This window comes from Calypte anna, chromosome 1, assembly GCF_003957555.1.
Source record: "Calypte anna isolate BGI_N300 chromosome 1, bCalAnn1_v1.p, whole genome shotgun sequence".
NCBI classification, from domain to species: domain Eukaryota; kingdom Metazoa; phylum Chordata; class Aves; order Apodiformes; family Trochilidae; genus Calypte; species Calypte anna.
In genome coordinates, this window is record NC_044244.1 from 146,261,744 (window position 1) to 146,286,629 (window position 24,886).

At 44.3% G+C, this 24,886-nt stretch overlaps 1 protein-coding gene across 1 annotated transcript in view; it reads right to left on the reverse strand.

The window, feature by feature from the left end:
* Positions 1 to 16,905: 16,905 nt before the first annotated feature.
* The window catches only part of CLYBL (citrate lyase beta like), a 165,241-nt gene continuing 157,260 nt past the window's right edge, over positions 16,906 to 24,886 (reverse strand). Inside the window, exon 9 of the mRNA XM_030458835.1 lies at positions 16,906 to 17,577. Within this exon, the coding sequence (XP_030314695.1) occupies positions 17,482 to 17,577 (96 nt within the window). The 3' untranslated portion in view covers positions 16,906 to 17,481. The remainder of the gene's footprint in view (positions 17,578 to 24,886) is intronic.

Genomic DNA, 24,886 nt, shown 5'->3' on the forward strand with positions numbered 1-24,886 from the left:
GCCTTTGCTGCAGAGATGAAGCACCAAGTTTGTGTGCAAGCTCACCTCTTCCTGCTGTAACAGCACCGGGCTCCTCCATCAGTATGAGCAGGAGAAACCTCACTGCCAAGAACTAACATTTGCATTTTTTTTTTTCCAAACAAAACCTTTATTTAAAATCCAAGGGCAACACTGAACTGATTCAATATATGCAGGTTCGAGTTGCAATACCGCCATGGGAAGAATTCAGAAGCTTTGTTCCTTGCAGAGACCAAGTCTAAAACAAGTCTTGATATAAAACCCCACTTCAGCATTTCTGGCAGCTCTCTGTCCCACGACTTCCACCACCCTTTGCTTAGCCAGTGCCCCTCCTCTTTCCTCTGTTTTTCTTGAGATAGTGTGTGTATTTTAATTCACTATAACTATTTGTTCTCATAGCCTTCCCTGGTCAGCAGGATGCTATGGGACCACCAAACGGCTCCTGAGAGGCAAGGGAAATAAATAAAAGCCAAAAAAATGGAAAAAATAACAACAATCCAGGACAGGTTTCCATAAGGCTCTGGAAGCAAATGACAACAGGCATGGAAGGCTGTAGATGAGACAAAAATGTCTCATAGAGTTTTGTCAATATCTAATAGCACTGGCTTGATATAAATACAACTTTTTGTCTTCCTTCTGTGTCCTAAACTGACACAAAGCCCAGACCAGGAGTGTTTTTAGAGTGCATGTTCTGGCTGGTGCTTCTTCCACTGTTTTCTTCCAGTCTGTATGTATGTAACTGTATATGCATGCCATATAGATATATAATGCCAGGTCTCTGTCTTCATAACTGGTATAGGAGAGCTATATTGCCTTCATAGAATAATTCACAGAATATTCACAGAATAATTTGGGTTGGAAGGGACCTCTAAAGGTCGTCTGTTCCAAAAGGCACCCCCCCCACACCTTTTTTTTTCAATAAAAACCTTATAACTTTCTCAGAGGAGTCCTTGCTCATCCTCATTGCAGCCCACAGGTGCTGAGCACACGGCCTTTCTCTCTATCTGGAATTCAGAAGTTACCTTTAATTTATCTTTCTGTCTTTGTATAAATTAATTACTTTCAAACATACCCAAAATCATGAGGTCAGAGTTGGAAGGTGAAATTGGGATGCTTCAGGTGAGTGTTATTCCCCCTCTCTCCCTTTTTTCCCCTCCTGCTTGCAGTACCTCCTTTTCAAGTTTGGAAATGGAAGTTATTTTCCTGCCAATGTTTTTCTGCTTCCATGTGGCAAATGTTTCTCTTTTCCAGTGGAGCAGGAGCCAACGTGGCTGCCTCGATAGGGCATCAGTTTTGTGTATCCTGTCAGCTCCTTCCTAGGCAAAGTGAACAGTTCTGAGATCTATTCTGCCTCCCTCTAACCCACTTGTGCCTCACCACTCAGTTTTAGTGCATCATGTGTGAACCTGAGCTAAAGGACTGGCTATTTTTTTTCTCCTAAATACAATGTTGAGGACAATTATTTCTCACTTAATCTTAACCATGAAACCTTTTACAATTTTTCCCTGTACCTTTTCATGACTGCATACTGGATACACCAAAAAAACCCCAAACAAACAAACAGACAAAAACCAAACCAAACCAAACCCAAAATCCAAAAACCAAAAACCAACCAAGCAAAAAAAACCCCAAAAAACAAGTGACTTAACATCCAAAGCATGGACTTTCATATGATTGTGCCTTGGTGACTACTCATTTTATTTGCCCAGGTCACACATAAATGGATGGTTTGTCCTTACTGTTAGTTTTGCACACTTTTTGTAAGGATCATGATCCCTAGAAATTATGGGTGACTGCCAGTGCAGGGTCTGAGACAATGTAATGGGCTGAGGTATTTCATTGTCCTTGTCAGATGGGGGAAGTGATTGGGCTGGAGAAATTCATTTAAGGTGTCAATGAATGCCTGGATTGCTCCTCTCCTTTTTGTTAGACATCCAGCACATGCACCCTTGGAGATAGGATTCCTGTCTTGATGCCTCTGTCTATCCTGAATACAATGGTTGTCCTTAAATAACAAAAGCATGAAACAAGGGGAAAAAGAGATTCAAGATGGGCAACAATTTTCCGTCAGGGCATCTCAAATATTTCTATCATTCTTGCTAAGTTCAGATTAATTCATATATGTACATAAATAAAACAAATAAATGTAGTAGTTGTATCTGCTTTTTACTATATGGATTATATACCACTTGTGGATAAAATCCACGGCTGTAGATTAATCTTACCTTGAAATGTGTGTATTCTGTCTCTCACAAACCATCAGAATTTGGGTAATGAACTGGAGATTAATTGTCATCCACATTTTCTGTCATGTTTCTGCTTGTATCTATTAAGGGGGCTACTTAGGAAGTCAGTAGCTCTATGTCTTCAAGAAGTGTTTCAGATTGTTTTTCTTTTCCTTTTACTTTGTCTTCGTATTTTGCACTCTGGCAAAGAATGGTTCTAACATTGTCCATGTACTCTTCCTGTTTCATGTAGTATTTATGTCTCCTCTGAATTGTATTAAGCTATTTCTAAGGATGTGGAAAAAACCCCAAGCCCATGCCTCACAGAAATACATCTTGGAAAACTAGACCTTAGATATGATTTGGGTTTTTAAATCATTGAATCAGGTGGATGGGTGGATTTTTGCATGCTAAGTTGAAACAGATGTAAAATGCAACAGAATTTTAGTGCCAGCTTCCAAAACTCCATTTCAGGCTTCATGACATCATTGCTTGCTGTGTTGTCAACAGAGTTTTGCTCCTGCTGTACTTCTACCCTTATGAAACCTGTACTGATGACTGCTTAGCTCCTGCCAGAGAGTGTCTCCCATATTGAGAAAAAACCTGCAGCTTGTAGTTGCCACTTTTTGCTCTCATTGAGGAACCACTGATTCATTTATTATGGTGTTGCTATGGCTCTGCCACGATGGGCTTTGAGTTTGATTCTTTTACTCTCAGCAGTTAAGTGGAAATACGATGGTGTCTTGCCCTCTGATCTACCATCTAGAAATCAAACAATTTGATTTGACATATAGCTTAGCCAGATAATTGCCCAAGACATATGCCAGTAGGGAGAAGCCCAAAATGATGTTGAAAAATAGGGGACAAACCCATGGTCAGCCATAACTCTCAGGACAGAATGCACCCTTGTGTCTCCATTAAAATAAGTACAATAATGCCTCCAAAAGTGGTTGCTGCTTCACATCTGCCTTCTTTTTGAGGCTACCTTAGATATCTTGAGAGCTACATTAGATATCCTGGTCCTGAGAGCTGCAGAAGTGGGTCTGAGGGAGCAGCAAGCAGTGGGTGCAACATGAGGGCAAAGGCCGGGACTGGTGGCAATGATCTGGGACCTTTTGTTTTCACAGCTTGCAGGGAAAGGATTAGAAAGGGAATGAAAGGAAGGGTTAAGAATAAACACCCTGGATGTTTCTTCTAAACCTCTTAGCAAACAGTGTGGGACTCACATGCTTGCTGAGGTGAAGTAGCTCAGAAAAGTCCACCAAGAGGCGAGGGATGGGAATGAATGTAAGCCATCTCACACTGACCTTGACCTCTGATACTGAAGCCAGGTGGTAATTTCTGCAGTCTTACCCCAAGCCAGACCCTCCTTGGACCAGGGAGGCTTTGGCCTCTGTAAGGAGTGCAGATTTGGGGCTCTGACATAGCCTGTAGTGGCAGATCCCTGCAGAAAACTGCTGCTGTGAGGCCATTGCTTGGGGCTCCACCAGGAGAGAGTGAGCATGGGGGGAGGGAGAGAAGGGATGTTTCCAAATGAGAAATAGATTATTAAAAAAAAACAAACAAAAAACCCAAACCCAAATGATTAGTTTGCTTCAGGCAACTGGCAGAAGGTTTTACTGAAAGGGCTTTTTTATGGGATTGTGGTTTTGCTTGGGGTAACTGAGAGAAGTCTGTAAACCCCAGGAGCTCAAGGAGTTTGACAGGTTTGACAGCCCTTCCTGCTACTTAGGAACAGGAGGCTGGAGTGAGTGTTCCCGAGATCACCTCCCTATTTTCCATCAAAGCATGCTGGCAAGCCAGAGGAAGAGAGAAGCTGCTTTCCCTCCCCCATTTTATTTCCTTATTTAAAGACAGTCTTATATATTTGCATTTCTAGATCTCTTAAACTTTGCATTTTCTGGGCTCCCCTCAATATGAAATATCTGGCAGCCTTTCTAGGTTTTGGGCCCTGAGCACCTTGAAATCAGTATGGCAGTAATCATTAGCCATAAGAGGAGAGTCACACCAAAGACTGTCATACATCACCTCTAAAGAACATGATACCTCTAAAAAACAACACTCTTACCTGGACCATGGTACCACTGGCATCCCTTCTTGTTTCCGCTTTCTCTACCATGCTTCACAAGCTGCCCTGGCCCAAAGTGAAAAACAAACGAGAAATATGAAAAATGATGTTGAAAACAAAACGAAAGCAAAAATGAACATGAAAATGACTGTAGAGCTGCATCTGTGCCATGTGAAATGACAGCATGGGCTGCAGCTCCTGGTGCTGGCAGGGAGAGGAATGCTCTTTACCCTCCCCGGATCAACCTATGCCTACAGCCACCCCTGGTCTCACTCAGTAAGTGATTTTTGATGAGATCGGACTCATTATATGAAGAGATAACTCATTAATATCACATATTTTCTCAAGTTTGCAAAAGCAAAGAGCTTGTATTTCTGCTTGAACAGAAGCAGTGGCTGCCTGCAATACTCAAACCATCGCTGGTAAGAGAGCTTGTTGCAGTGCTGAGCTGGGGGGGGTCCACTGCCCTGGGCATGTGGCCAAGGTAAAGCCCTGAAAGAATCAGTATTTTGTGAAAAATGTAAAGGAGGAATTTCCTATTTCTCCAAATGGAGGTAATTTAATATAAAAGGAAATCCAGTGACAGCTTCCTAGGAAATAAATGCCTTTTTGTAAATCTGTTTGTGGTGAAAATGTTCTTAGCCGAAAATCAGCTGACTTTTTTTTTTTCTTACTCTGGTTTCTAATTGTGCCTTAGTTCCTAAGCCAGCCTAGAGGCTTGGAAAACCGCAGTCAGCTTCTGACAACACGAACAGGCTGCTTAGGGCAGAACAAACCCAAGAGATTAGTTAAACTTGCCAGCTGAAGCCCAGCTTCTGAAGCTTTATCAAACATGCAAGCTGGAGAAACTCCAGAGCTGACATGTGAACCCTGCTAATATCTGAGCCCACTAACCTTCCAGCTGCAAGGAGCTCCGCAGACCCGGGGAAGTTCTCCTGCCTCCCTGAAGAGAAGGAGCAGCTGAGCTGCCTTGTAAATTCCTCAGCCTTATCCCCAGCAGAACCTGACCAGCCCACCTTATCCAGCTGGTCCAGCCTGGAGGCTCCTTAGGCAAGACATTATTTTGACACCAGCTTAAAAAATAGGAATGACGATCCCATAGGCAAAGCATCAGAGAAGGCAAGCTGGATTGAAGAAATAAAAGCAAGCCCTTTGGTGTTAATCCTCTGTCTCCTACTTTCCACTTTTTCTTTTTTTCTTTTTTTGTTTTTGTTTTCTTTTTCTTCTTCTTTTTCTTTTCCTTTTCCTTTTTTTCTTCTTCTTTTTCTTGTTTTTCTTTTTTTCCTCTTTTCTTTTTTTTCCTTTTTCTTTTCTTTTTTTCTTTTTCCTTTTTTTTCCTTTCTCTTCTCTTTCTCTTTCTCTTTCTCTTTCTCTTTCTCTTCTCTTCTCTTTCCTCTTTCTCTTTTCTCTCTCTTCTCTTCTCTTTTCTTCTTCTCTTCTTCTCTTCTCTTTCTCTTCTCCTCTTTCTCTTTCTCTTCTCCTTTCTTTTGGGTCTTTTTCCATGCTGCCAGCCACCTTAGCTGTTTCTTTGTGTAAGCTGATAATATAGCTTCTTTGTACATTACTGTTTCAATTAGGGTAATGACTGAAAGCCCCAATGACTATGTGCCAGGACTGTTTAAACAGGTAAGAGATGATCTGTGTTCCAGAATGCATCAACCAAGTAGATAAGGCAGAGGAAATTCTGGTGTTCCAGCTGCATAGAAAGAACTGAGGTGCACCAAGTTTAAGAGAGATTTCCACATAGGAAGTGTATGTAGAAGCAAAATTCAGTTTAATCCTACCTAGCATTTTGCCTCCTCTGGGTACCCTCTTGACTAGCTTTTCTCTCTGTGGATTAAAATTACCTCTTTGAGTCTCTCCTTGTAGTGTTTATCAGCCCAGGGGGCTGGAGAAGCTCCCACCAGAACTCACAGATTACCTCCAGTGAGCTCAGAGCTGGCTGAATGCGTGGGCTGCATTGCAGTGAGCTGCCAAGCTCTCCCTGTTTGCATAATCATCTGCATCCATCCTACAAATGAAAACCAGAGCAAATCTTTGGGATACCTCAGTCGTTAAACAGTTGGTTACAACCCTATGAAACCCTTGGGGAGCTGCAGGAATTTCCCTTAGATCTCAGCCTGGGATTCAGGGAGTGCCTGCCCCTAATGGTCCTCGGCTCCCAAAGCAATTCCTGAGAGCTCTTCACTTTGGGCAAGGGATGTTCCCTACAGCCTTTCAACCTGAGTTCAGCTCCCACTCCACAATTCATTTTTTATTTTAGTGGGATCCCAGTGAAGCTGTAGCTCGGTAACTGATGTTAAGAGGAACTTTTAACACCTCAATAGCAAATGGAAGGGAGTGTTTCCCATTAGTGGCTGAGGAAGTAGTACTCCTGTAACTTTCAGCCTTGAAAGCTAATGAAGCTGAGGATTGTGGCCGTGGCCTTTGATGTAGGAGCATGCTGAGGTCAGCGTTGCTTCAGAGCTGTGCCAGTGCTAGCGCTATGTCCACTGTGGTTCTTGCTCTGGGCCAGGCGCCCGAATAACTCCTTAATTCCTGTAATACATGTTTATGTTAGAAGGCAGCAATTTACCGTGCAGATAGTGGGGGGATATGCTGCAGCAGGTAATTAAAATCGGGGACACTCCATAGAGGAGAAATTAATCCCAGCCTGTAAATATCATTTCCAGTCGAGGAAAGTTGCAGCCAACTGCATTAGTAAATAAGCAGCAAAATAATTGGGAACGGGCTTTAGGGGAGGAGATCATGGGGACTACAAATTGCCTTGTTGGCCGCCCAATCCCATTCATCCTTGCCAGTACCCTCAGGTCTGTAAGGGGAGTGATGTTAACACACTGGCAAAAATCAGGGAACTCAGACTCTGCCTCAACACTCCATCTTTGGCTCCCACTGATACACAGGGGAGTAAAAGCTCCTGCTGATGAGTTTAGCACCGTTAGCTTTGAATTTAATCCCTTTTTTTGGGTTGTTTTACAACCCCGGGACACATACTTGTGTTTTAAGTCTTTGAATGGAGGCTTTTTTCTCCCAGGTATTTGTGCAATTGTCAGAGCAGGATGGCATATCCACTCTAGTGGGGGGGGAAATACACATCTATGTGTAAATATAGTTCATCCAGAGGATGAGGAGAGCTTCCAATGAGCTGTTCTGCTGTACTAATTTGTACCCTGTGTAGGCATTCCAGCAATTTCATTTTGCACAGTCCACTCAACTCCATTATAGATGGGTATCTTCTTATGTATATATTTTTAAGGCAGGGCTCTTTTCTATTATACGAGCCGTAGATATTTGAAAAATCACTATTTTAAAAAGGAGAAATAAGCAGGAGTACTTCATATCCCATTTTCTATGCAGATATTTCTAATTTGTTGGGGTTTGGATGCAGAACTGGTTATGAAGAATCAGTTTTATAGACCAAGTCAGAACAAAAACTGCTTCTTTAAAGAAAACCTGATGGCAAACTCCAGGCTTCAGTTGTGCTACACACAAATGCAAGCGTGCATATATACACATGTATATAGCATGCATGCATATATATTTATATAAAAATATACACACAATCCCCCATTTCCTTTAGCTCAATGCCTGAAAGTTCATCTGTGGGCATCCTGGTTCTTGATATATTATTTGTAAACAGAGGGCCAGGGAACTGGAGTATTTCCTTGACTTCAATAGATGATGAGGCCTCAAGCTGTGAACTCAGATTGGGACCTCTAAGTTTCCTGCTGCTACCTAACAGCTTGCTGAAAAATGACATAATTTGTGACATCAGCAATATGCTGCTTTAATGGAGGTTTGTAAAACAGTTTCCACCCTTGTGTGTCAGGACAAAAACACCTATCCTCACTAAACCTGAGGAGGCCCCCCCCAGTATTCCCCAAGCACCTCCCATCATTGGTAATTTTTCAGTAGATGTTGCTCTAAAGTCCTTATATCCAGAGACTGATAGGAAATCTTTTGGTAGTACCTGTACAAGGACTCCCACCCCATCAGTGCCAGGGAAGATGTCACTTTTAAGGGGAAGTGTGGCTGCCAGCAGGAGGCACAGCAATGCAGATTTTGATGTGGAGATTTAATTTCAAACACAATTCACAGTTTGTACATGGCCGAAAAATGTTTATTACCACCTGGATGCTCAGGACACTGTTTCGGAGAAAATAAATTACTTGGACAATGCCTTCTCATTTCAGTTGATGCCTTTAAAATATTTCACAGCTCTGCAAGCCACATGTTTTATATAATTATAATTGTAACTGCAGAAAACAACATACCACTTTAAAAATCAACCAAAATAATAATATTTAAAAAACCCTAAAAAACCTCAAACAACTGACAGCCTTGGATAACAGGACACTAGCCTGAAATGGATTCAAATGCAAGAGTTTTAATTGTTTTTGCGAATGCCCCATTTTATAATGCAATAAGAAAATAATTATTTGCCTTTTGGAAAGGATACTGCATCTGGGAAAATTTATTTTAAAATAAGATACAAACAAATAAATAAAACCAGGCATAAACATCTTCAGAACCTGAAGGGCAGTAAGAGGAGTGTGTCAGCATGAAAGAGTTGATGCTCTGGATCCATTGGTGTTTTTCTGATACACAAAATGAAATCAGTACCTTGTAGAAAACACACCTTGGGATCACAGCTGCCCCATCACACCTTAAGCATCCACTGGGATTTCTGGTTGAAAGGAGAGGGACACACTCAGGAGGGGACCCCTCACACATGGTTGAGGGAAAGGATGGTCTAGTAACTGCAATGGTAGTGGATCAAGGGTTGGACTTGATGATCTCTGAGGTCCCTTCCAACCCAGTCGATTCTATGATTATATGATTCTATGACACAGACCAGCTCTGCAAGTGGATGTGAGGCAAAGGTGCACCAAGATGAGAACACTGAAATCAGGGAGGCTCCATGTGAAAATGCAGAGACTTCCTCATGTCTCCAAGGAGCAGTGCTGTAGGCCTTCCCCACCAAAGGGGGGAAAAAAAGTGTTTTTCAAGAGGGGAGACAGTACATAGATTGATGTTTAGGTCCATCCATAGGTGTGTAGGCATGCACTAAGGTGCAAGCTTCACAAATGATAGGGGTAGGAAAGTAATTCTTCTCTGGTTTATTTTGTAAGATTTACCTTCCCCCCATTTCTTTTGTTGAAGCTCTGTACGTTTTATGGCATAAAAATGTTGAAAAGACCTCAGAGTTCACATAGTCCACCCCCCCCCCCCATGAAAGCCAAGCTTACCTGGCCTGCTCTATAAAAACCTCACCCATTTACTTTTGTGACTTACCTCATTGTGCAAACAGTCTTCAATTAGAGACTTTTTGTGGTTTACAAATAGTTAGATTTTCACACTTTTCTTTTGCTGCAAATTGAACCAGCTTCTGCCTATTCTTCTGCCTGTGGATGTAGAGGACAAGAGATGAGTCCACCACAGAGTACAAGAGGACAGGGATGCATTTGTCCCCTCCATCCCTGACTCTCAGCCATTTATCAGCCCCTCTCCATCAGTATTTCCCCATTCCTTAGGCCACATCTCTCCAGCCTGGGGTCCGTGCCTGCCCACTTCTCACTCCCAGTCATCTCTTTGTTCAGGTTGGTAACTGAATGCACCAGAGGAGAAGCAGCTTCCACAGACAGCTCTGGAGAAAAATCACCTAATGTGAGATTTTACCATGGGCAGAGATGGATTGTCAGGTATTCTAGGGCTGAATGAGGGTCATGCATGGAGGGGGAGCTGCAAAGACAGCTCCAGGGGTGCTGCCAGCTCCTCCTCAAATGCCATTGGGAGTCTGGGGGATGTGAAGACAATCAGGTTGAACACAGGATGTAGTTGGTGGGCTCCAGCCCTGTCTTTGTGTTGAAGGTAACAGAAATGAAATACAGCGTAGCAGCACAAAACAGTTTCTGCTTTTGCCCGTAATACTGATTTATAGCTACTCTCAGATCTCTGATGATTTCTGGTCCAATTTTATGCATGTTGACTATGGCAGGAGGGAAAGCCATAGCTTCTATTTTCATACTTGGTTCTCACATGAAATAATGGGGAAGGAGGCGGAGGAGGGGGGAAGATGCAGCTGCAAAAACAGTCAGTGAAACATAAAAATCTCTATTGTTTTGTTATAGTTCTCAGTGCCCTTCAACTTCTGGGCACAGACAAGGCCTCCCCCTGCTCAGGCTCAATACGCAGGGGAGCCTTGGGGCTCAGAGCTCCCTCCCTGCTTTCCCTAAGCCTTGTCATCAATTGTGCTTTTGTTCATGGAAAAAAATTTAGCCCAATGCATGCTAATTTATAGCCAGGGAAGCAATTAAAAAAAACTTTATTATCCTTTCTCCCCCACCTCTCAAATGGAGTGTTACAGCAGCAGGGTTTTTTTTTTGGTAAACTTGACACAAACTGATGTCAGTTAAGGGGAGAGCAAGGCCAGGAAGCGAGCATGGCTCTTTACATCTCTCCTCCCTGTGAATGGGACAGACTTCCCATTTTCTACCTCTGCCTACACTTGTGAATGTCTGTGCTTCGTGAAAACCTAGGCACAAAGGCACACTCCTTTCCCTAGGCTTTGACAGCAGACTTGCACTGTACACATCTCCCTCATGCAACCCTTTTACTAATGCCAGTTCAACATCAAAGAAAGAATTGCCTAATATAGCTACATTGTGGAGACATACTTACATTAATTACTGATGTTACTGTGTGACTTTTTCTGTAAACTTGACATGTCCTTTAATACCCAATATTTAATTTAATTAAATATTCATCCGTACGGTGAAGTCAGCTAATCCAGCTCCCCTCTGTATTTTGCAGTTCCTCACAAAATCTTGGAACTGCATCAAGAGAGATCTTGCCATTGTTATAGGACTCCCCCCCCCCTTTTTTTTTTCTTTCAGGGGGCAATGTTGTGTTTGTTTTTGTTGTGTTTTTTTTTTTCAAAATCTATTGTAAAGAAAAGCAATAGATGTCTCTGCCTATTGCATATTTTAAACAGTTCTTGAGCAGAGCATTGCTATGTGGAGCTGGAAGGGCCAGATAGCTTTCAAATGAACAGGGAGGGTTTCATTTGCACCCCAGCAGTGACACAAGGTCAAAGCTTGGCATGTCCACAGGGTGGGCAGGTATGGGCAGCCCCTGCCAGCTGAGATCCTACTGAGGCATCGTGTGGGCAGGGACCACAGCTCTTCCCCACACTCTGACCAAGTGCCACAGCCCTGTGGGACCTTCTTAAACTCTAAAATAAAACACAAGCCTTTCACTGACTTGCCAATGTGCTGATCATTAAAGTGGGTGGAAGGGATTTTGTTCTCCCACCTGCTCTGCCACACAGCAACACCAGCAGTGTCAGTGGACATCGCATCCTGTGGGCATCCTCGGCCACGTTTTCCCCTCAATTGCAGCTTTTAATTCTCTATTATCCAACTACTGGCCTCTTGGTAACAAAACTGGAGGCAGGGCTGTCAGTGATGGTCAGATTTGCAACGATAAATGCACTATTGACTGTATCTGCACTGCATTTTCATGTAGGACAGGACATCCAGAGTTAGCAGGAAGCATTTACAGTGGCATCTCACAGTGTAGCAGAACTGCATAAACACTACTATATATTGAAGACTACTGCTAAAGCAACCCAGGAGTGATGTCGGGTATCAGGATGCCTAGACCAGGTGTTCCCAGCAGCATGAAATGTGTCACCCATAAATTCTAGGGTACTGCAAGCATATCACACTGGGAGAAGGTTTTTACTTTCAGCAAGCTTCACTTTAGAAAATTCCTGATGCATGTGCTTGATGTCACAACTTTAATAATATTAGTAGTGCTAGCAAAAATAGGAATAAAATTATAATCATAAGACCCAAAGCTACATGGAACCACACTCTAAATTACAGGGGCCCAAGTGGGTAGCACAGGCATTTAGCACTCCTCATTTTCATCAGGCTGATCAGCTTCAAATGACACCAGCAGGCAGTAGGCACCTACAACAGCTTTAGGAATTGGTCCTTTTGCATTTCTAAAGGCATCATTCTGAGCAGCACCTGACAGTATTGGCTTTGCTATCACAGATTTGGCCACTTCAGACTTAATCTGGGAAGCAACAAACCCAAAACGTAGTGAGGATATTTGATAATCTCCTCATTCACTGTATGAGCATTTGAGGGACATTTTTGCTCTGCATCCCATTCCCTGCACCCCTGTCTGTGGGTAGGAAAGCCCCCTCTGTTCCCAGTGAGGGATGCCCATGTCTGAGGTAGGGTGTGTAGGATGGGATTAATCTCTCCCCTGGACCTGGAGAAGCTTGATGGCCCTTGCAGGTGCCACTGGGTATGGACCCCTCTGCACAAGGGGGATGCAAAGGTCCTTGAGATCCCAGCTCGGGGGGTGCTGTGGGCACTGGGGTGGCCCGAGGGGGTGGTTCTGGTAGCAGTGTAGGGGGTGTGATTAAGGCACATTTTCACCTTTCTCTGTGGTATCCGGGGGCTTCTGGGAGCAGCACCGGCTGGTGAAGGGCTGTGTCGGTCTCCGTGGAGCCAGGGGCCGCCATCCATCCATCCATCCATCCATCCACCCTTCCGCCCCGCGGCTGCAATCCGGCAGCCCCGCGGGAGTGCGGGGGACTGTGGGGGTCCCCTCCCGCCTCCCCGGGCGCCGCTGGAAGCTTCTCTGCCGTGTCCTGGGGGACGAGAAGCCTCCACCCCGTCCCCTCATCCCGTCAGTGCAGCTGCTCGCCCAAATAGCAGCACCCAAAGCCGGCCCCACAGCCCCCCCCCTACCACCCCCCCGCTCCCCGCTGATCCCCTCCGCCCCGGTCCCTCCGGGGGTGCGCAGTCCCAAGTCCCGGGGCAGGGGGAAAAAATGGAAAATAATACCCTGGCCCCAGGGGCTTTTATCCTCCCCCATCCTGTCCTTTTATCTTTAAAAGAGTAGCTAAAAAAAATAATCCTGCCTCCGAGTTTTGCCATGCTCTGAACCTGAGGGAGGAGAAGGTGGGAGAGAAGAGAGGCTTGAGAACCATGGGATGGACAAAATGCAGCCCCCCCCGAAATCAGAAGTTACCCCCCCCTCCGACATCAGAAATTACTACCTGAGGAGAAGATACTCTGTTTTATTGGCTAGTAAAAAAAAAAAAAAAAAAAAAAGTTTTCAAAGCCTAGTTTCCACCAGATACATTTATTTTCAATTGAAAGCAGAATTAAAACAATACGCGCGAGTAGGTGCCATTAAACCTAAGCCATCTTTTGCTGTTAATCACAGGAGAGAATGATTAGAAAAGTCAGTAAAGGAGCACTGTGTTTTAACCGCGAAAATCAGGGTTTTTTTTGGAAGAGTCAGCTCAGAAGAGGAGGAGGAGGGCTGAAGCAGCCCAAGAAACAAGGAGGGATACTTAATAAGAATTAAAATTCAGTGTCAGGTTACTTCTCGATATTGCAGGGATCATGCCGTTCCCGGAAGGGATTTGTGATTGTGAAATGCATCCTTTGATAAAAACCAACCAAACAAAAACCAGTTTGATGCTTGTGTCGAAGAGAAAACCAAAACAAGCTTTCCCTTTTAATCCCCGATTTCAAAATAAAAACCAAAAGAAAAGGAAAACAAAACAAAACCAAACCCCACAACAACTACAACAACAAAAATCCCTAAATTTCAAACTGCACCTTTGAACAGCTTTCCTGGCGATATTTGCTTCAAGCCTCACAGGCGGAGTGCCCCTTTGCTCCCGAGGTTTCCCTGCCCTCCCTCCCCCCGTTTCTGTTGCCTGGATGGTGGGTTCAGAAGCAAATGCCCTGCTAAATAATTGCTAGAATTTGAAAAAAAAAAAGAAAGAAAAAAAAAAAAAAAAGAAAAAAAAAGAAGAGAAAGAAAAAGAAAAAAAAAGAAAAAGGAAAAAAAAAGGGAAAATGCGCACCAGCATTCAGGTGCTAACCTACTTATTTGAAAGTAATTTATTTTCCATTTTGCCCGTTTCCCCCCTTTAAAACAGAACGCTGAAAGAAAGAATAAGTGCTTTAACATTTCAATGTTGTGCTCTGGTAATTACTTTTTCACTTTTCCCCTAAGTTCCAATGTGAAAACCTCACAGGGGGGTCTTTGCTGTAGCAGGGCTACAGTTCCCAATCCCAAGCGCAAGATCTGCAATTACAAACCCATTCGGTGCCCTTCCCTATCATTAATATGCACAAAATCCTGCTGCTAATCTTATAATCTGTTTTGTTTCATCAATTGCTTGCCTATCACCAGGCGGGAAAGAAAAAGACAGAAAGAAAAAAGCAAGAAGGAGGAGAAGAATAAAGCCGGAAAAACACGGAAAGCTTCCTGAAGTAAACGAAAAAAACCTCAAATAAATCGCGTTTTATTTCTTACAAAGTGCAAATCATTGGGACTGTTAACTGAAAGCAGGACTTTCAGCTGGGGGAGTGTGTGCCGGGGAATTTTAAGGAGAAATCTGAATATATCCAATATTTTATTTGCATATTTAATTTCTCCGGGCATGGGTCACGAAATGAACTTACTTAAGCACTCAGCTGCGGAAGCGAGAGGTTGCGCGTAAAACACCTCATGAGAGATGATGATGATGCTGGTGATGATTATTATTTCTGGGTTGTAATGAGGGAGCGGAGGCGGCGGGGAAAGGTGGATGGTGGGGGGCGGCTGTAGGGTGCCCTTCCACCGTCCCCCGCGCTGCCCTCCGCGGCCGCGCACCTCCTGCGGGCTTGTCACACGATGTCATTAAGACTTCAGTAAAACAATGAAGACATTATTTTCTGAAATCCTGTTCTCTACACCCCCCCCCGGCCCCCCCCCACCTCCTCCTCTGCCACCTCCTGGAGCGGTGTTAAGGGAATAAAACCATCTACGCTACACGGGTTCTATTGATATAAATGAAAAAAAAAACAACACCAAAAAAACCAAACCAAAACCAACAACAACAACAACAAAAACCAAACCCCCCAAAACCAACCCTCTATATTTCATAAATCTCATTTTCCATACCCTGCGCCAGGCCTCGCCGGCGTCTTGCCTTGCACCTGATGATTTATTAAAGTAATCTGCGGGGATAACTACACATGTGCCCAGCTCCGGCTTGTCCCAGCTCATCTTCTAAGTAATTGTTTCTCATTAGTTCTGATAATGTTTTAATAGTGTTACCCATAATTTAGTCAGCCAGGAATTAATAACCGAGGGTGCCCTGAAACGCAAGACGTGGAGAAGGGGGGGGAACTGGGGGTGGGGGGAGGGCTTCGATGAGCAATGGAAACAGGTAGTCTTTAATTAATCAGATTAGCCTGGAGGTCCCCGCGCTGTAAGGGATCACCCGGTGCAGCGCCCTCGGACCGGACTCGGGAGGGATCGGGGGGGTGTGCGTGTTAGGGGGGGGGTGGGGGGTGTAACAGGGGTGCGGTGTGGGCCCGCGCTGCTCATCCCCAAACCCCGCGGCGGGAGCTCTGCGGCCGCCCCCTCGGTGCCGCCCCGGCAGGAACAGGGAGCGATGCGGAGCTGGGCAGGGGGCTGCCCCCAGACAAGCTCCTCCGCCGTCTCCCGAGCCGAGCCCGCCATTCCCGGGGGGTGCGGGCCGCCCTCCCTAATCCCGCTCCTTCTCCGAGCCCCGCCGTGCCCTCGCCGTTCCCGGGTGGATCTGCCCCGGTCCCGCTCCTCCGTCGCCCCCCGGGCAGAGCCCCGCCGTGCCCCCGCCGTTCCCGGGGGGGGGGGGTTTTCTGCCTCCCACCGCCCCCACACTCGCTTGCCCCGCTGCTTCCATGCGGGTTGGGCCGCGATTGTTTTGTTTGCTATAATTTTTGGTTTTCCTCTTTCTTCCTCACTCCTTAATTAAACCAAAAATAACCCAAAAATGCTTCAAATCGCTGCTCGGAGATGGAGTCGGGGCTGGGGGCGGGGGAGGAACATAGTACGGGAGCAGATGGGAGGAATAAGGCACTGTGGCTCCATAAGTAAAATGGCCATGGAGGTGGTGAAAAATGAAACTAAAAAACAACTGTTTTCTATTTACAAATTTAAATAAACAGAACAGCCTTCCCCGCGGTGTTTGTCTAAGTGCAGCAGCATTGCTGCTGTGTAGGTCATGAAAAGGTTGGTGCATAGTTTAAAACTTCCCATTCTGTTAATTTCTTAAAGAACAGTCGTTCATAGTCTGAGCACAAAAGCTCATGATTTAATGAGGAACAGAAACAAAATCTCTGATTGTTGGTGTTTCAAACTTCATTGGAGTCCTCTGGCAACCACAAGTTGATCCTCTGCAGCTTCAATACCCTTTAGCCCTCCATATAAGAGTACATGCTGAATAGAGGACAATGCCTGGTTGTTATGTTTATTTACCCTTACTACAAGCTGGGTTAACCTCTTCAAAACAGCTTTACTAAGCCCGTTAACCACACGGCCCACATGACCTGTAGCCGTATCCCTAATGTGATGTAAATCTGACTCGAGACCATATGCACAAGTTCTGCTGCATTGTGTCTCCCAAATCTACAAGTTTATTGCTGTCCAACCCTTCCCTGGGCTGGATGCTTCCAGGAGGAAACGCTCTGAATAGCGACCACTTAAAAAAAAAAAAAAAAGAAGAAAGTCAAGAGTCCTGCATTATTGGAGCAATACTTTTAATGGTTGCTGCACTTTTACAGAAAGGAGAGGGGGATGAGGAAGGGGGGGGAGGGAGGAAGGAATGTGAAGTCCACACAGGGTAATGATTTTAATCACAATAATTTAAACCAGTGCATAATTATTTAAGGCTTTGCACTTTCAGACAGGAGTTCTGCACCAAAGTGGATAGAAGCAGAGATACAAACAGAATGGATTGACTTGGTTTTCATTTGCTCATGTAACATAGCTCATGGCTCATGTTTTGCCTTTCTCCTTCAGTGAAGTCATAATCCCACATTTGTAGTAATTATCATGATGTCACACAGTCGGTGATGTAACCTTGTTGCAAGCTATGAGTAGTAGCACATGGACCCCACGGAGGGAGCAGTGGTTTGAGTTGGGAAGAGTTTTAGTAATGAGCGATTCTGGCAAGCAAACTATGGCAGATCTGCAAAATGGAAATGAATTTCTGCTTAAGCTTGACTTCTTTAATTTCATTTCCCCCACCCCCCAAGTATTGTAGTCATCTTTCAAAACAGCTACTGGGGCCCCATGGCGAGAGCTTCATTTACCAGCTCATTTTTTCTTGATGGCTGTAGCAAGCGTAACAATGTTCTGTGCCTGCTTCAGTAATGGCATGTCGATCATGCTGCCGTGGAAAGTAAAGGCTCCCTGGAAAAGAGAGAATATAAACTTCCTGAGAGGACCCCTGGAAATGGTAGCTGGCTTGTCTTCCTCTTTACAATCACATCCGTTCGCCAAGAAACATCAGCTCCCACAGGAATCCTGAATGAGCTTCAGGAGACAAACTAACAGAGACGGGGCAAATGCATGAAAAGAATTGCAGTGGGTGCCGAGTGCTCCAAAGAGGAGGCAAAAAGAGAGAAGCCCAGCGTGTGGCCTGCCTGTTTCAGCCTCTCCAGCTGGCAGACACCAAAGGCTGAGAGCAACAAGGCCAGGCGTGCCGGCCCTGGGGGGTTGGCAGTCACCCTGCCTCTGGGGTGGTTCTGCTCCCCATGCCCAGCATCCTCCTCCAGCACCAGGGCTGGCCCAAACTGACTGCAGATGGAGGGCAGAGCCAGAAGCACTCTTTGTCAGGAAACAGCAGTAGGTGTTTGCGGGTGTAGAGGGAATTTTTTTTGACTTGGGGGTGGATTGAGGTTGTGCTGTTGCACCTCTCCATCAGGTCTGTGGTGCTAAAGATGGGCTGGGCCTGTGCTTGGAGCCAGGGGTGTGGGATGCAAGCTGATAAAACAAGTGGCTGGGGTGGTAAAATTGCTCATACATGCTCTGGAGTCAAGGTGAAGTCCACCTGAGCACTGCATAGAGGGAATTTCCCTCAGTAGATGCAGAGCATGCCTCAGAGGTGGTGATCCAAGAGCCAGGGCAGGTTTCAGAAGTAATTTGGTATTTCTGGGGATTTTGTGTCGGTAGCACGGAGACAAGTTTAAAATAATTAACTGTGATTTGTGGGTAAATCTTAAACAGAAGACACATGTCAAAATAAGGCCAAACCTTTGACTTGTTCCTTTGAATGCTTTTATCCATACATATGTTGCTGAGGTAGGATTTTGAAGATAAAACACTGTACCAAGACATGCCAAAGTTCAGTGGACAAAGAAAAAAAAACAACCAACAACCCCCCAAATAATCTTATTTGTAATTCTGACAGTACTTTGACACGTTCTTGAAAAAAACACAAATACAAAGATGCAGTCCCTTCCCTGAAGACTTCAGAATGGAAGGCCTGGCCCCAGAGCTGCATAGAGCATCTCTCTGAAGCTCTGTGCACCCTTTTAATGTCCTGCTGCAATCGATACAGGATCACAGACTGGCCTGGGGTTTGATAGCAGCATGTGTGGCTGTGCATGCACAGGGAGAGAAATGCAGAGCAGAGCAGGCTGGTTATTGTTTTTTGCTTTTCATTTAAGGCTTGGTAACATTAAATGGAGGATTTGAATATGTAAAGTGAAAATGCAACTAAATCATGGTCTAGAACAGTTAAGACAAAAGTACACCTTAAACAGTAACCTAACACAAATCAATATTGTTGCATGTGAGTACAGGCTCTATTAAAGCCATTTTAAAAATATGTTAAAATATTATTTTATTCTATGTAGGATTTCCTGCTACAGCTTTTACAGTATTTTAAGTGGGGCTGGAGAATAACAGGACTAATGGATACCCAGTGGCAGGTGCTTCACATCAAATTTCTTGTTTACAGAGCAACCAATCAACATTACATTACTCCAACAACAACAACATCATTACTATTATTACTATTATATTTATTAATAACAAAGCATTGCTTTTAATCTTAGATATATCTCAGCCATTTTTACTGACGCTTTTAAACCTTTACAGAAAATGCAGCCCCAAACTATTCCGTTTATTAAATGTTGTGAAAATAAATTGCAAACTAAGTAAACACTCAATACTGTAAGAATTCTTCCGAATAACTCAGGTCTACACAGTGATCTCAAACTTCAAGATACATTTTTTTTTTTTCACTGTAAGAAGAATATCTTTAAATTGTCTCTAATTTTCGGTAGGCATTCAAATAATAGCACTTGCTTAAAAGAGAAATTTACAAGTGGCATGACAGTGATAAGTAGCAATATGTAAAGGCCTGAGATCGTCCTTCCTAGCTCTGTGAAATGGCTGACTTAGGAGTACTGTGACCCTAAGTACCTGCAATAGTTTGCAGGAAGGGAAGGGCACCTGGCAATGCAATTCTGATCTCTGGTGGTCCAGAGAATGGGACTTTCCCCTCCCACTGACTGTACACAGAATGCTCTGCAGCCAGGTACCTCTGCAGGTTCTTAAATTGGAGTGTGATGAATCTGGGTCAGGATATACATATATATATATATATTTATTTTTTTTTTAAGTGGGAGTTAATTAAATAGCATGGCTGTCCTCCCTTCATTAAAACAACATGTTTAGAAAGGGAAGCAGGGTAAGAGTGTCTGTGTGGACACACGAACACTGAACCACCTGATTTCTCCCATACCTCCTCTTCTTGACAGAATGTAGCTGCAGTTTGGCTTGCTAGGAATTTTAATTCTTCAAGGCAAAATTGTGGGTTTTTTTGTTTTGTTTTTTTGTTGGGTTTTTTTTCCAACAGCAAATAGTAACATGAAGAAGTTGGCTTCTCTGCCTTCTCACTCTGAGGCTTATTTTCTCCCTGCTAATTTGCAGCGTTGAGCTAAAGTCCAGAAAAAGAAACCGATTTTAATGCCATTGAATATACCCTATTCACTGCCTCTCTTTCCACCCACAGGTTTCAACAGATAGGAAATACCAGTAATTACAGCTTTGTCCCCATGCTCTCTTTTCCAATTCTGCTAGATGAAATTTGCTTTTAGCATTCTTTTGATTTTCTTGCACATGAATATAAAGAAAACAAGACATTCTATAAACACCATTTGCTTTGATAGCGCTAATCTGGGGATTAATTTAGTCATAGATCTAAATTTTCTTTTCGGCTAATGTTCTCAATAATCTCACACTTCCAGCCTGTATTTAGGCTTCCATTAGTTCAACTGTGGGACCAAAGATCTGTTCCTAAGGAAGCTGGCAGTGTGAACGGGAGCTGCAGCGGGCGTGCGGTGCCAAGCTGGGGTTTGTATCCACTGCCCTTGGTGGCTGTGGCTTTCACTTGCCAGGTAACCGTATAAATCATTCAGAGGGAGCCTTTTTAGAGAGCTGCAAAAGGATTCTGTTGTCAGGGGAGTCAGACATGCCAGACCTGCCCTGGGAAGACACAGGCTCTCCAGGTAAAGCCTGATGGAGGAGCTGGGAGAAGGAGCGGAGCTGCAGCTGGTGGGTGCAGCTTTTGGGTGGTGATGCACGGGTGCAAGAAACTGGGGTGGGATGAGAAGCAGGGAAATGGAAGACAACTGTGAGCCAAAAATGCCCACACTTTCATCAATGCAGGACACTGCTGTCCTTCCCCTGTGCTGTCCTCCATGCTGAGGGTGAAGCCTCATGAGCAGCAGGGTGACTGACACTCAGGAGACCGTAGGGTTTGGGGTCTGTTTGAGTGCTTGGGTTGACTTGTGCTGCACAGCAATGAAGGCAGCCCAGCCCAGCCCAGCCCAGCCCAGCCCAGCCCAGCCCAGCCCAGCCCAGCCCAGCAGGGGAATTTATGTTTGCACAACCTGTGGCTTTCTTCAGCCTGGTGTGCTTCTGTCAGTGAGGATGCAAGGAAGAAAGGTGATGTTTCCAGGCAATGTTTCCAGTTTGGATCATCACCCAGACTAGCTAAGAGTCCTTCCCAGATGACTGGAAAGTGAGGAAAGTTATTTCCTTCTGGATAGCTCCATGAGAACAGAGCACAAGAAGGTGGCAGCCCCATCTATCTCCTCTTCTCTCCACCTGGCCATTGGAGCTGCCCACAGAACCCACCAAGCTGTCATTTCCCCATCTCCATCTCTTTTATCAGCCACCTTCTCCAGGCTGAACGATGCAAGACCAGTACTGTGCAATTTGCTCCATCCCCCAGGTGCCATGTAACATTTGAATGCAATAAAATCACAGTGACATTTAATGCTCTTTTACAACACTAGTAACATCTTTAAAAATGTAGCAGCTATTTATGCAAGATGTAGGCCATGCTGAGTAAGGCCCTAACAGCTCTACTTTGAATTTCAATATGCCCTAAAGTGCTTTAAGAATGGAAGAGAGAGGGCTTTTGGTAAATAACAGAAAATAGCTGGGAGGAATTAAAATTATAGAAAGCTTCTAGGATGCTTTTTTTTTTTTTTCCTTTTTTTTTTTTCCCCAGAAAGAAACAGCAAAAAAATTATTATCTTGGAAAAATGAGAACTGAGCATGGTCAGCCCATGGTCAACCCCAAGTGATGCAAAGATCCATCCTACAGGCAAGGGAATCAATAAGGTAGAGTTGACAAAGAGCAGTAATTTTCACAGGTCAGGAGTTGTAGGTAAAAAAAAAAAAGGGGGCAAATGGAGTTATACATTAGGAATATTTATTGCAATAAGTTTCCAGGTGACTGTGGAGAGATCAAAGAGATTTGCAACCAAACTTTGTAAGACATCAGTTTGGCAAAGATTGTGCTTGTACCTTATGAACCTCCTTTTGGATGAATGTAGATGCTGCCAAACCTAACCCAGATCTCATGAAGCTCAATGTATAACTGAAGGCCCTCTGACAACTTAGAGGAAAACCCTGGCCATGTGTTGCCATGGATCTTGGACATGGCTCTTGCTGTATCTATATGTTATCCTTAAAGATCTCCTTTACCTGTAAGAAATGACATGTATCTGGTAGCAGAAAGAGTTTCAGTGTTGGTCTGTTAGTTGCCATGGCCATCAGAACATGAAGATCTCTGCTTTTTTCGCTGTGCCTATATGTGACAGCACCTAAGAATGTTTGTTCAGTGAAACTTTTGGGAGTAGTTAAGAGTTTGGTAAAGCTCTTCTCATAAATAGAGTGTATTTTTTAATGGCAAGAAGTGTTTTCCCCTTCCAGAAAGGTACATACAAGAGATTCAGAGTCAATGATTCCTGTATTGGCCAAGGATCAATGGATTCCGGGGAAACCAAGAGAGGGGAAGAAATAACTCTTGCTAGCTTTTATCATGGGTGGTAGAACTGTGTTAACTTTGACTACAACAGGGGATGGACAGGATCGTGAGGTAGCTGTCATGTTTTTCCAGAAGATCATGGGAAGTAAAGTTTCATACTTTTTCACCTCTCCTGGAACCTTTTAATGCAATATGCAATGTTACATGGGGTTTTATTCCCACCATCTTTTGTTTCCTTATGTACTACTGGGTCAATAAGAGAAACTGGCTGGATAAAACTATGGTGATACAGAACACTTAAGGCACCTCGTTGTTTTGTGACACACTTCTCTGAGCTATGTCTTGGATTGAAGTACATGAGTTAATTAAAGTAAAGCATTAATTGTTCTGGGACATGTGGGACAGTGATCAGACAAGCTGGTCCCCCTTGGCTGACAAGATGGAAGAATGAGAGGTAGTCCTGCACCTGGGAATGCTGGTGGCTTTTTCCTCAGCATTTGCTCTGCATGGGGTTATCTGTGCCTCTGTCCAAGTCCATCCTGATGACTGCAGCAAACTCACTAAGATAGTTACTAAGACCCTCTTTCTTTTCTGAGACCACTGGGAAGGATTAATAACCTGCATCAGTACTGAATGAGAGGATTGGCTTTCCTGTGCTTTCCTTGTATGGCAGGTATATAAATTTTGAAGTAGCAGAGAAATCCTCTAAGTTCTGAAAAGTCAACTGGCTGCCTGATTGCTTGCAGATAGGACTCCAAATGTGAGCACTAGTTGTGAGAAATGTGTTCTGTTTTGAGAACCATTGTTGTTCTTATTAATTACCTTGACTATGGTAACCTTTACTAACAAGCCTTTGATTTGATGCTCTGTTCTACCAGATCTCACAATGCACATAGCTAACAACGTTAAGTCCCACGTGACAGTGGCCAGGCCTTTCTTAAAGGCATTTATTAAGACTTCATTAAGCTTCTGGCTTGTCTACAGTAGAAAAGAACCCTCAATTAACTTGCATGACATGCAAGGATATAGCCCATAGTGCTATATTAATTTGTGGTGTGTGTCAATGTATGGGCTGCCCTGGGCCACTGTGTAGAGAGAGACAGTCAGCTTTTTCCAAAGCAGTTTACTTTGGGGATTCAGTCAGGTAACTCACATGGCAGGGTTACAGGTCCAGGGGACCCTGGCAGGTAAGTAGGGATTTAGCATTGGGTGGACTCTGGGTATCCAGGCCAGTGGAAGAAAAGGAAAAGCAAGCCAAGGTCATGTTTCATGAAATTGCAATACTGACAAAAAAGCACCTGCTGCTGAACCTTGAAATAAGTATAGGTCTAGAATATATCTAATGCCTATGCAATTGCAAGAAACCCCTCTGCCACTAGCTAAGTGCTCAGAACACAAGAAAACTCCTAAGTGAGGGAAGGCCCTTTGAAGGCACTCTGCTGTCACAGAGTTGAAAATCCTGCCCTGCTGATCATGATTTCTTTCTCTTCAATTACTTTCATGGTTTAGCCAGCAACACTTTGCTTCACAGACCTCATCCCTAATCCCTGCAGTGAGTGTGTGACTCTTGGGCTACCTCCTCACCCTACTTGGCTGCCTTCTGACCTAGGTTCAGGGGGAAGTGGGAGTAGGGGGACCAGTGAGCCAGGCACCCTACTCTGCATCATCAGAGGATGCTGAGCTTCAAGGAGAGCTCCCCCCACCACTGGAGTGATGTGGGCCAGAGACTGTGTGTCAATACAGCCATTGTCCAAATAAGAAATTGTGTAAGTCCCCTCCCAGCCCCTGTGACCTGTAGCAGCACTTGCAGGCAGATGCCAGGATAAATGGAAACAAGCAGAGAGGGTGATGCCAGCTGGCCAGTGCAAACCTCCCACAAGGAAAACAAAGAACATGTATAGACATGTGTCCTCAAGTCTGCAGATACAAGGAATCTTTGATCCACAGCTACCTGAGAAACATTAATTCTTTCCATGGTAATTCACCCACTTCTAAATCCCAGAGATCTAATTATGACTTTCTGGAGTCACAAAAATACATGGAATAAGCCCACTAAAATCTGTTTGGGTCCAAGAATATAATCTCTAATCCTGCACAGTGCTAAAATGCTGCATGGAAACAGAAGTGTTGTGCTCTGGAGGAAGGGCAGGCTTGCTCTTTGGAGGAGGGAACGAAACAGGTAGATGGCAAAGGGTCCCCTTAAAAAGTGCAGCATTCAGGAAGATAATTCCCCTGGGATTAAATGAGAACAGACATTCTTTAAGTGACCCCTGCAGAGGAAGTTTGGAAATCTTTGCTTTGGGGCTTAAAAAGAATGTTTGGATTTGCTTACAGGTAATGAACAAAAGAGAAGAGAGTCCTGGTTGCGGCAAATGGAGTTGGGTCTGTGCCTGGGGGAGGAGTGATTATGCTGACTACAGAGAGATGACT